Source organism: Rhinatrema bivittatum, chromosome 5 (assembly GCF_901001135.1).
Source record: "Rhinatrema bivittatum chromosome 5, aRhiBiv1.1, whole genome shotgun sequence".
NCBI lineage: Eukaryota > Metazoa > Chordata > Amphibia > Gymnophiona > Rhinatrematidae > Rhinatrema > Rhinatrema bivittatum.
The window spans coordinates 367,162,176-367,175,047 of NC_042619.1; the positions used below are offsets into that span (position 1 = coordinate 367,162,176).

Here is a 12,872-nt window from a genome sequence, read left to right on the forward strand (position 1 = left end):
CTTGGACTGGTGCTTTTTAATATATTTATAAATAAATGATTTGGAAAGGGGTATGACGAGTGAGGTGATCAAATTTGCAGATGGCACAAAATTATGCAGAGTAGTTAATCTCAAGTGAATTGTGATGAATTGCAAGTGGACCTTGCGAGACTAGAAGAATGCGCATTCAAATGGTAGATGAAATTTAATGTGGACAAGTGCAAAGTAGTGCATATGGGGAAAAATAACCCATGCTGTAGTTACACAATGTTAGGTTCTATCTTAGGAGTTACCACCCGAGAAAGAGATCTAGGCGTCATAGTGGATAATACATTGAAATTGTCAGCTCAGTGTGCTGTGGCAATCAAAAAAAGCAAAACAGAATGTTAGGAATTATTAGGAAGGGAATGGCAAATAAAATGATGGATAACATAATGTCTCTGTATTGCTCTATGATGAGACTGCATCTTGAATACTGTGTGCAATTCTGGTCGCCACATCTCAAAAAAAGATAATAGTTGCACTGGAGAAAGTGCAGAGAAGGGCGACCAAAATGACATGGGGCATGGAATGGCTGCCCTATGAGGAAAGGCTAAAGAAGTTAGGGCTGTTCAGTTTGGAGAAGAGACAACTGAGGGGGGATAAGATAGAGGTCTACAAAATCATGAAAGGACTTGAACAAGTTAATGTAAATCAGTTATTTACTCTCTCAGAGAATAGAAGGACCAGGGGGGCATTCCCTGAAGTTAGCAAGTAGCTCATTTAAACCAAATCAAAGAAAATTCTTTTCACTCAGCGCACAGTTAAACTCTGGAATTCATTGCCAGAGGATGTGGTTACAGCAGTTAGTGTAACTAGGTTTAAAAAAGGTTTGGATATGTTCCTAGAGGAAAAAATCCATAAACTGCTATTAATTAATAAGCAATAGTAGCTTGTGATTTATCTAATGTTTGGGTACTTGCCAGGTACTTGTGACTTGGAAACAGGATACTGGGCTTGATGGTCCCTTGGTTTGACCCAGTCTGGCATATCTCATGTTAGCTTATGTTATGTTATGCTACACGCTTATATGGACACACGTAAGCAGTTTTGAAAGTTATCCTCTACCTGGTCGATTTTAAAAGCCCTACGTGCATCAAAACAGGGAGATATGTGCATGACTCGGCCTGGCACATGCTGTGCAGATTTTAAAAACCGCACGAGTACGCGCATATCTTCCTGTGACGCGCACAAACATTTCTGTCACAAAAGAGGTGGGGCATGGGCATGGACTGGGCAAGGCATGGGCAGGCCGGGTCTTTACCATGATGAAGTCTTTATGCGAAAAAGCGCATGCAAAGGTCCTCTACCACATAACTTTACTTCTGCTACGGACGGCGTGCAAGTTGTAAAATAAAGAAAAATAGTGTAGTCAGCAGGGTTTTAAGGGTCAGGGCTAGTAGGGTAAAAGAAAGGCGAGTTAGCTAGGGGGTTAGGAAGTCCTCTCCTTTTCTGGGGCAAACTGGGAACGAACTTGGAAAAGAGGTAATTGCGTCAGCGCACAATTCTAGTAAAATCCCACCCCCCCTTACTTACGCGAGCAAGGTGGCATTTGTGCGCACATCAATATGAAATTGTGCGCACATGTACGCATGAATAGCTGATTTTAAAACACGCGCATGTATGCGCACATATTTTAAAAATTGCTGCATCCTTGTGAGTGAGCTGGCAAACGCGTGCATATGTGCACAGGTCTTAAAATTTACCTCAGAGCTTATGGAGAGTAAAATACACCTTTTTCCTCATGTATCTAGAGTAATGCAGATGAGGAGGAAAGCTTTTTTAAAGCTGAAGCAAAGGGTGGGTGCCTTAGGGCCTACCTCTGTTTTAAAATTCCCATTATAAATATTGTGTTAAAATGAGCGCTAATGGATATATTTTCTTTTGATCCTCAGCAATTGGAAAGTTTTATTTTGCAGACCAGGCCTCTTCCTTCTGTTTCTGCCCATTAGTCATTAATTTTGGAATACTGATACAGAATATATATACATTCATGTTTCCTTAAATTTCCTCTGGCTCTCCCCTATGTTGAGGTCTCATTATGTCAGTGTTTAGTTTTCCTATATTAATGATCTTTTTTCCTTTATTTGGTTGATTTGTATTCTTTATATCAAGTCTTCTTGATTATACGGAAAATCAAAACATTTAAAAAATATATATATTTAAACATTTTTAATCTTTTGAGGGCATGAGCAAGTTAATTAAATGCTATACCCTGATGAGATATTAAATTTTAAAGCTCAATATGCTACTTATATCTCATGGCTTCTATCTTCAAGGTCTCTTTCCAAGCATACAGGGGCAGACATTAGGTAATACTTTTTTCAGTCAATAGTCTCTGCTAAAAGAGCAGAAGATAATCCAAACTGAACAGCCACAATTGTATTCATATTACAGAGAGCACAATATTTATTTATTCATTTGATTTATATTCTGCTTTTCGGCACTTTAAAGTGATGTTATTTTATTTATGTTGGATATTATTGGAGTTTATATGATGGCACTTTAATAAAGTAATCAACGTTTAAAGAAAAGCACATGAAAAGGCCTTTGGGAGTCTATGCCAAGTGTATAAAATTTTAAAAAGGAAATAAAAAGGTATATCTCCAGGCATAAAGCATCTCTTATTAGAAAGGTTCCTTGTGCAAATGTGCAAGGCTGTCGATGCCTGCTTATTAAACATGATTACAAAACTAATTAGTACTTAAGTGAGATTTCCTGGACTATAGTTCAAAGATACAGTCTATACCTGGTAAGGGCCTAACTCAAACTTACTGCAGCTGGACTGTATCTCAGGTACTGAGGACAGAGGCACACCACAGAAAACTGAATCAGAAGTCTTCAACAGATGCAAAAACCAGAGCCCTAGGAAAAGAAGTGTCCACAAAATAACTCTTACTCATTTTAAGGCTCTAGAACTTATATCTTAAAACAGGGAGCCCATAATATACATGCATATATTGAACGTATACCTTTTTACTGAGGCCAAATACACAAGTAGCAGCCAATGCACTACTTGAAAGGAAAGGGGAAAAGTACCACTTTGACTTATATTTACTTCAACCAAGCAAACAAAGCTTCTGTTATAGCTTGTATTGACTCTCAGAACAAATTATAAATTAACTTGCGGAGCAAAAGCAGATAAACGGCAGAGGATTTGGCAACGAAGAGCAAAAAGAGAAAAAGAAAAAAAAAAAGATGGATGAATAAATAAAAGACAGTTTCTTCCATACGCACTTGTGTCTTTGTGAGAATGGCATGCAGAAGATGATAAGGAGGAAGGTGGAGGTAGAAGAGATGGTGGTGGTGGTGGTGGTGATGATGATGATGCCGACACCTCATCTAAGGCTTCTGGATTTATCCAGTATGCTCTCCACTGTCGATTACCTTTCTTACTGGTGCAGCTGATGTCACAGTGGAAAACGTCTTCATAGCTGTCGCCGTGTAAGCGCTCCCTCTGCAGAAGCTTGTCCACTCTCTGAATGATGCACTCTAGACTTTTGTCAACATTCGACCAGACCTTTTCCTGAAAGGGAAAAAAAAAATGAAGCAAAGAAACAAAAAAATCTAAGGAAAAAAACCCCCCATTTCTTTGAATAACTATCTGGCTACATCAGATGAATGGAGACTTCATTAGGTTGCAAACAAAGGGGCAGATTTGAAAAGGTACGCGCGCGGCCTACATTTGTGCGTGCTACCCGGCGCGCACAAATGTACGCCCGATTTTATAACATGCGCGCACAGACGCGCGCATGTTATAAAATCAGGGGTCGGCGCGTGCAAGGGGGTGCACACTAGTGCACCTTGCGTGCACTGAGTCCTCGGGGAGACCAGCTGGCTTTCCCTGTTCCCTCCCCCCCCCACCTTCTCCTCCCTTCCCCTCCCTTCCCCTACCTATCCCGCCCTCCCCCCCCCGTACCTTTGTTTCACAAGTTACGCCTGCCAGAGGCGTGCATAACCCCCCTACGCGTGAAAATCCTCCTGGATTTACGCGCGTAACCCTTTCAAAATCTGCCCCAAAGGATATAATTTTCAAAGGAAAATGTAAATGTAATATACCATCATAGAAATTTTGAAAATCCCATTTAACAGCATTAAGTGCACTTAACGCGGGTAAAACCTATTGAGAATTCTTTTGAAATTTGCTACAAAATATGCTATTGAATTATCAATAGGTTTTACCTGCGTTGCGCACGTAACACAGGTAAATGGGCTTTTCAAAATTGCTAGGGTAGTATACTACATTTACATTTTCCTTTGAAAATTATCCTGAAAATCTACCTTTGTTAGTAATGAAATTGACATAAATCAAATATAAACAAGCTAGTCCATATCATTCATATTCCTGCATTTTATTCTATTTATTTGAAAGATTTATAACCGGAACATAAAAACGTAAAGAATGAACTGACATACAGAGAAATAAACCAAACCTTAACAGAATCTCTTAGGCCGGGCATAACCTAGGTGTAAATCACAGATCCCTGAAAGACACAGATAAAAAGCTAGGGGAAAATATTACACCTGCAATTGAAAAGCCTGCTTAAAAAAGAAACTCTTCAACTGCTGTTTAACTTTTCACTTGTGTCTTTAAGACAACACATGGAAGGAAAGGTGTCAGTATTACTCTTTTGGCAAAGCTTTTGTATATTTAGTGATGGCTATGGATTACGTTCTGATGAATGTTAATAGGGTATATTTCAGTACCGTGGTTGGCCTTCACATGACGTTTGAATCCGATTAGTCCATTTTAACAAAAGTTTTCGTGCCTGTGCATAAGTGCTTTTAGACATGATGAAAAGCACTAAAAACAGGCATGTGTATATTTTTACTGTACATCTGGTAATTAGGCAAACGAGTCCACAGTAGTAGGCAGAGCAATGAGGCAATTGCCTATGCTAACAGATTATCACTAGTAACTGTATAAAGTATGATGTAATGTTGCTAGTCAATACAAAGGGAACATCATAACATCGCTGTTTTTATGATGTTCCCTTTGTATATGCTAACAGATTACCTGAGCTGATGGCTAGCATATCCAAGGATATGAAGGGCTATTATTTGATAAAGCCTATTACTTATAGTACAATTCCTGTTAGATAATTAATTTAAAAAAATGTTTGAAACCAATTTAAATGGTTTTAGTTTTCATTTATAGAGCGGGCCCCAGCAACACTACTCTGGGTGATCCTGAACCTGCCGGATCTCAAAGCCAAGTAGGGACAGGCCTGGCTGACCTCTGGATGGGAAACCACTAAGGGAGACCACGTGCTGTGAGCTACAAAGGCAATGGCAGACTTCTGGTGTATACAGTCAGGAATGTCATGGTCGCGTGGTGGGCCATGATTGTCCAAGTGTGTGAAAAACAGACAAGGTATTTACCCCGTTCACAACAGAGGAAGATCCCCGAGGCCTTTCCCCTCAGCTGAATGCCAACTGACATCTATAGATTGATTGGCCAATGCCAGCCATTCATTTTCTAACCCAAGGTTAATTGCCATCAGTTCATGAGCTCTTAACAAAATAATGCTTACCGTTTTTAAATAATATTCTACCTATTTATTCTCTGACCTATATTAGCCCTTCCAAAGGAAAAGAAAGCTTCTGAAATCATTATGTCTGTGTATGTCTGTGTTCCCGTGGTCCTATCCATACCAAATTTTCAGAATATGTTGGGAGCGATGGGGGCATGAAGTCTCTGAAAGGGGTGGGGGTTTTCGCATCCACATATATGCATGCACCGTGCCCAGGTGGGTCCTGGAAAGTAGGCTCCTTTAGCTCTGAATGGGTCGTTTTGGTTTCTGGATTTTCTTTTCCCCCCCTCAGGGAATATATACAGAGAGCAATTTTCAAAATGGATCTAGCTGGCTGACCACAGAGCTGGGTGGCTGCCATCATTTCTTTGAAAACCTTCCACTGCTCCAGAAAGATGGGCATTTGGGGAGGCAAATTTAGGTTGATGAAGTAAACTATTGCATTTATATTTAGCTTTCAAATATACGCATGTGGTTTCTCCGACTTAAGCCCCCACACAAATACACCAGGAGCAAGACAAGCAGATAGCTTTCCCCTTGAAAACTCTGTGGCCGGGAGAGAAGTGAGTCACGGGCATCAATACGGGCGTTGCCTGCTGGCTGTATTTATCCATGACACGGGGCTGCGGAAAGGGCCCTGGGGCACAGCTCTCAGCCTCAGGACCTTGTTGTTGCAATAAACCATACTAGCAAGAGAGGAAAGGTGGATCTACTGAAACAGGGGAAGAATGAATGAAGGCTCACGATGCTAGGATTTCAAAACTGGTTCTGACTGAGTCAGAACAAAAAAAAAGGAGAAAGGAGGTTGCCAACTGGCTCCAGATTTTCAGGACAGGTTGAGGCAGTCCTAATTTTACCCACTGCATGCAGGGACTTGTAGCTCTGACTTCCCTATTGCCGTTCCATAGAAAAGCAATACTACATGTCCCTGCATGCAAAGGGGTAAAACCAGGACTGGGTCGGCCTGTCCTGAAAATCTGGAGCCAGCTGGCAACCCTAACTACCAGGCTAAAAATTAAAAAAAAAAAACCATTGACATTTTTATCAGGAATAACAAATACATGTAATAGCTGCAATGTAAACGGTAGCCTTCCATTTGATGATTTGACTTGAAATCAACATTCACTTCCATGGAGATCAAAAGAACATCAGCCATACTTTTATTGACCCGTTCTCCTTCAAACAATGCTGTTCTGCAGCTCAGTTTGTTCCGTGAGAGGAAACCTACCCATTCTTCCTCATGCCAGTTCACCTGCAAAGAAGATCGACTATTTCTCCCTGTCCATCTTGCCACCAGGGTATCTTGGTCATTTCTTAGCATCACTTGGTCTGTCTCGCCCGAGGTTGGTGATGCCTTGGATGCAATGTAATCGGGTCTTGCCGCATTCAGACCTTGTATTGCGTTTGCTAAGAGTTTGCAGTCACAAACAGTGACCAGTTGCCTTGTCTGAAAAAAAAAAAAGATATAAATCAGATGCTTTTAAATGCATTTAACATAACCCAGATGCTCTTTACTCACTCATTATTCCTTTTTTTTTTTTTTATAACGAATACCGTTGTTTTTTTCCTCATGGAGAAACATGCAGAATTTTTATTTTTGACTCTCATTATGGTTTTTCTGGCAGGTCTACCTGAGCCACCGAGCATAAACTGACCAAGAAAAAGCTTCGCTATACCCTTCCTTCAACACGATGGATCAAAATTGTTTTCCTTGAACAAACAGCAGATTTTTATTTTAAGAGATTTGATTATTCGTTCTGTTTCTCAGCCTCAACAGAAAGAAAGGTGAGATTTTATTGCGAGGTACAGCACGTGCAGTTTCACATCCCCTGGCGGTCATTCTCCTGCTCACTCAGAATGCCAGATTCAGAATGTGGATGTTCAGGAACCAGAACACAAAGGGAGAAAATGTTATTTGCCCACGTTCTAATCAACGTGGCTAGTAAAGACGGCCCGTTCAAGGACACTAGTCAAGGTTTAGCAGGCTGAGGAGGAACTGGTGGAGTCTTTGGCAGGTTCAGATTCAGACACTTGAGAGTTCAGTATCTTATTTCACCGCACAGAGCACTCAGGCATACAGGAGAATTGAATGGAACCTCTTTTCTTAAAATACAGTCACGCCAACAGCAGCAGGACGCTAAGCCCATGGGGCAGATTTTAAAACCTGTGCGCGGGCGCAGATTTGTTCGCGCAACCTGGCACAAACAAATCTACGCCCGAATTTATAACATGCGTGCGCTGCCATGCGCATGTTATAAAATCCAGGGTCGGTGCGCAAGGGGGTGCACAATTGTGCAACTTGCGCGCGCCGAGCCGCGCAGGCTGCCTCCGTTCCCTCCGAGGCCGCTCCGAAATCCTTTCCCCTCCCTTCCCCTATCTAACCCACCCCCCAGTCCTAACTAAATCCCCCTGCCTACCTTTGTTTCAAAAGTTACGCACGCCGGCCAGCTGCCGGTGCGCAAACCTCCGCCATGACTCCACGCCCCCGCCCGTGGACCACCGCCACGTCCCCGGCCCCACCGTGGACCACCCATTTTTTTAAAGCCCTGGGACATATGCGCCTACTGGGGCTTGCGCGCGCCGCCGAGCCAATGCAAGATAGGCTCAGCGCGCGCAGGGGCAGCTTTTTGGGGATTATGCGCGTATCTTACGCGCGTAACCCTTTGAAAATCTACCCCATACTGAATAAGCCAACTGCCTTTTAACTACAATTAATAAATAATCGGTGCTTTGAATGAACGCGTTTTGGGACTGGAGGGGAATACAGGCGTAATTATAGGTCAGTCACAGAGGGGTGGGGATAACTGCTTTGCTTGTTTGTACACAGTGCTGGTGGTGGCATACCTGTGTGTATATATAGAGCTGTTTAAATCCACCTCTAATTCAACAGACCAAGGACTACACCTTTAACAAATAATGCTGCTTAACAAAGACAGCTGGCATGTTGAGAAGTCCTTTGGTAGCTCAACTACTGAAAAAAGGTTTGGGCATAGGATCCTTGAGTGTATTTCAGAGGTGACGCTTATAAGTTAATAGATCCCATGTCTGTAGGTAAGTAAAGTGTGCGCGGGAGGGGGAAGATAAATCACAGCATATCGTCTCCCTAGATTTAATGGAAGGAAATCAGAATGATCTGCAGCAGCATTCACAAGTTATATGTATTAGTCATGAGCTATCTGCATTGATTTTAATTATGTATGTATCCTTTGTGACCCGCTGAGATTTGTGGATCAGCGGGGTATAAATTGTTTAAATAATAATAAACAATATTAATATCTGGGACGGCATAGAAAAGCCTATACACAGAGGCCAATTTTCAAGACCATTTACTACATCTTGGATATGCCTGCCACTTTTAAGATGTGAGATGCATATCCGAATTAAACTGATAAGAAGCCCCTGACGCAGGCAATTACTGTGCCGAAACATTGCAATGTCGGGTGTCTGTTAGAAGCTAGTGGGGTTTTTCACAATGGCCAGCCGAACACTTGGATCCAGTTACAGCGAAAGAGTAAAAGGAAGCTTGATTGACTGAATGTTCTTCAATGTCATTCACACGTTTCTTATTTGGCTCTTACGCTTTGAAGAACATAAGATACGTGTTTGTTGACCTATACAAATTTAAGTGTTTTTAAATGCACAAAAAATATTTTTAAAAACGTGAAACGCACATTATTTGAGCCGTTACTGGTGTGATTGAACAGGCTGGTATACAATCTGTGGCTAATATGCCAAATTAATGGCAAATAAGCATTTTTATGATACCATATGTGATACTCTGAGGTGATCTGGTACTATTGCTGTTCCTTTTTGCATTGGGATGACAAACATTACGTAAAACAGACTTTAACATTTTCCTACCTTGTCTGCCAAAATGGCAAGTGTTCTCTCGAGGCCATTAGCCGACCTGTCCTTGGCTGCTCTCGAGAGCCTTTCTGCATAATAACTGACTTGGGTTTTCAAGGTGTTGATGTGGGCAATGATCTCTTTTGCTCTGATAATATCCTGTGGTATGTAAATGATAGACTGTGGGCATGATGAAGTGCTGAGAAATAAAAATAAAAAAAGAACAGTGCGAAGATTAGTCTTTTGATACGCAAGTACTACGTAGTAGAATACTGCAGTGCAAAATAAGTATGGAAAACTCTAAAAAAGAAAATCAACAATTTCATTGTTTTTGGCCTTTTCTGTGAATACATATTTATTGAGCAGAAACGGTACATTTGTTCCTGATGCATACCAGGGTTTGACCTTTTAAATTCAACTCATCACAAACTCTACCAGAGAGAAAACTCACTTTGTCAGCACCGTTCTCTTACATGATCACGCTCAGACTTCATATCATTACTCCTGTCTTTTTCATGATCTGATATGCACAACCTACTCTATTCACTTAAACAGATCCAGAACATAAACATTACTTTCAAGGATCTGCTGATTAATGGAGTTTGTGTGCATCAGCAGACGTAGGATGGTATTAAGACCTGTGCAACCAGATAGTTTTAGATTCATTATTTTTCCCCTTTTGTACATGATTCTCCTCTGAAGAAAGTTACTGAGCAGGCAGACAGATTTCAACCATATTGTCAAAGTTATTCTACAGACAAAGGCTTTGTGGCATTAAGCGCAAAATATTTTACAAAAATCCATTAAGTACACCATAAAACTGTGAAAAAACCCCACATTTATTGACCACCACAACGGTGTGTTCATACAATATTTGTTCTTTTTTTTTTTTTTTTCCACAATGCTATGCAGTACCCAGTGGATTCTGGTTTTCATCTTACAATGGAGAAACTCCTTTGTAGCTTTGACCAAGACTGTATTACAATGGTTCTAACTCTGGTATAGTATGCAGCCTCTAACTTTTACCTTATTTTCATTCTGAAGAAATACGAGAAAAGCCCAAACATTTTTGGAGCAATGTAGGAATTAACATATAAACAAATCTTAATGGAGAATCTCTGTAGGTCATGATGCGAGCTTCAGTTTCAATACACCTTAATCTAGAGCCGCAAGGTCAATCCATGAACTTTTTCAGGGTGCTTTTAAAACTGAGGCAAAGGGTCGAAGTGTCATTCATTTGTCTGGTCTTGTCTCTGGCTGGAGGTCTCTTCCAGAAGGCCAGAAGGAACACTAAAGAATGACATTAACCTCAACTTCCTTACAACTAAGGGAGCATGGTCGCTAATATTTGCAACATTTATTGCTCGCCTTATCTGCAAAGTGCTGAAAGCAAGGTAGAGAAAAGCAGAGAAGCAGGCAGCAATTAACACTATAAAATAAAGAAATGCAAACAATAAAATACAAAACACAAAAAGCTGCTCTTTATAACAAAATAGGAAGTAAAACAATATCCAAATGAACAACACCATAAAGACACAACAACTTATTAAAAATTATGCTCTGTGCTACAATTCCTTTGAAAATTAATTCTTGCTATAAGAGGCCAGACTTAAAAATCTGTTTGTCTGAAGGACATGTCCCATAATTATCTAAATTTGTGTTTCAGGGCCTGCTTTTGGAAGACTGGACAAAAAAAGGGTAAACACAGAGGATGGATTCCTATGATGTGCTGCCAATTTTTTTTTTAAAGAGCTTTTGCCAGTTCTGCTCCACTCAGTGAGCCGCTTTCCTTGCTATCATAAAATAATTTAACAAGAGGTGCCTGAGGGCTCCTTCTAGCACATCACTGTTCTTTTCTGTAATAATTTGGTTGACATTTTGCTTTATGGCAAAGGTTAACACATATCGTGCTTTCTGCTTCGCAATCACTCTAAAATGAATAGGTTTTTTAAAAAAACGTTAAAATACAGAAGAGTGAAAGTGAGATTTTCCTTCAGGTGTCTTCCTTGTCCCAAAAACAGGGCAGAATAGGTGCCCTACACATGTCTTAACAAGGAGCACGAGGATGCAAAAATCTGGCTTAACTTTGCACATCTGCTTAGCTGAACAAAAATAATAAAGGCAAGGGTAAAAAAACAGACTCAAAGAGCTCTATCTTCAAAGGAGATTGTCAAAGACAAAGAATAGGGGAAAAACCCTTTTGCAAGTGAGGAACGTAAAGGCACCAAACTGAATGCTGGGAGGAAAATAATCTAGCGCAGCTAGCAAGACTTAAAATCAGGCTGTTTTCAGTATCTTATTTCAATGTTTTCCAGGTGAAGTCACAGTAGAGCCCACATTTCAAAAGGAGAGCAGCTCTAATTGTTTTATTTCCCAGGAGGCAGCTCTCAGCAGTGCCCATACCAGCTGTTCAACAGAAATAATGCCATGCATGTACGACCCAGCTGGAAGTGCATGCTGGACACAAATTGTTCAGCAACAGAGCACTGCAGATGGAAGTTCCGTATCACATAATGCAGACTAATGTTCATTCCCAAAGCACTGACGTCATGGTGCACCGCATGCAAGGAAAACGGAAGCAAACAAGGAAATGAAGCTTTTCATGGAGAAAAAAACAAAACAAAATGAGGCAACACAAAAACTACATAATTCTCTGAAACAGAAAACTCACCAACACTCCTCATAACTGCTAAGAAAACAAATCAAAATAAAATTAGCAAACTGTTAGTGACCAATCAATGCAATAAAAGGCCCCCAAAAGAAAGTCTGAAAAAATATTTTGGTTCTTCAATATTTTCAACATGTGTAATCAGTTAATGCAAATAAAATGCGTTTCCTACAGAAGCAGGGGTCATGCGATTAAAGGCTGAATACTCCTACAACCATCCACACAGTGGCATTGATTTTCATATATTTCAACCACGTTGACGACAATGTGCACAAAATCTGTTCCCTACTTGCGAAACTGAAATTTGATGTCACAGTCTTTGCTATTAATTTTCAAAACATGATCTGAATAATATTTGAGGAGAAGTCATTAGTACACACTTTAAAAAAAACAAACAGTATTTATATAAGAGAATTATCATACCCACTCCCCTCTTCAAGTCCTGATTTTTTTTTTTCAGGATTTCCTGATTCTAACAATGATGTCCTGGTAAAAGCCTCAATCTTCCTGAATCCTGCTCTTGTCCTGCCTGCCCTGAGATTCACCAGTGGCCCACTTACCCACTAGCCAGCCTCCAACAACTAGCAGTCACTGTGAGGATCATCTGAGGGTCTCCTCTTGAATACACTACATGATAGGGGAGGAAAGCAGACAGCAAAGCAGCCTGGTGGGACTTATGGCTGTCAGCCCTGATGTTTATTCAGTTCTGTTGCCTCTAAACTGGCAAATTAATGAGACAGGAGCTGCAGAGGAGGCGGCATTCAGAGCAAGAAGGGACACTGCAATGGGAAAGAAGGCAAGTATCA

At 40.7% G+C, this 12,872-nt stretch overlaps 1 protein-coding gene across 9 annotated transcripts in view; it reads right to left on the reverse strand.

Annotated features, from left to right (window-relative positions):
* INPP4A (inositol polyphosphate-4-phosphatase type I A) overlaps positions 1-12,872 on the reverse strand; it is a 453,500-nt gene that overhangs the window by 168,372 nt on the left and 272,256 nt on the right. For 4 of the 9 annotated variants that reach the window (XM_029604755.1, XM_029604754.1, XM_029604760.1 and 1 more), the window contains exons 15-17: positions 9,414-9,597; positions 6,781-6,999; positions 3,406-3,544 (exon numbers count right to left, since the gene is read on the reverse strand). In XM_029604755.1, the coding sequence (XP_029460615.1) occupies positions 3,406-3,544; positions 6,781-6,999; positions 9,414-9,597 (542 nt within the window). Of the gene's footprint in view, positions 1-2,793; positions 2,884-3,255; positions 3,545-6,780; positions 7,000-9,413; positions 9,598-12,872 lie in introns of all 9 variants that reach the window. The other 5 variants (XM_029604750.1, XM_029604752.1, XM_029604751.1 and 2 more) reach the window with 2 other exon arrangements.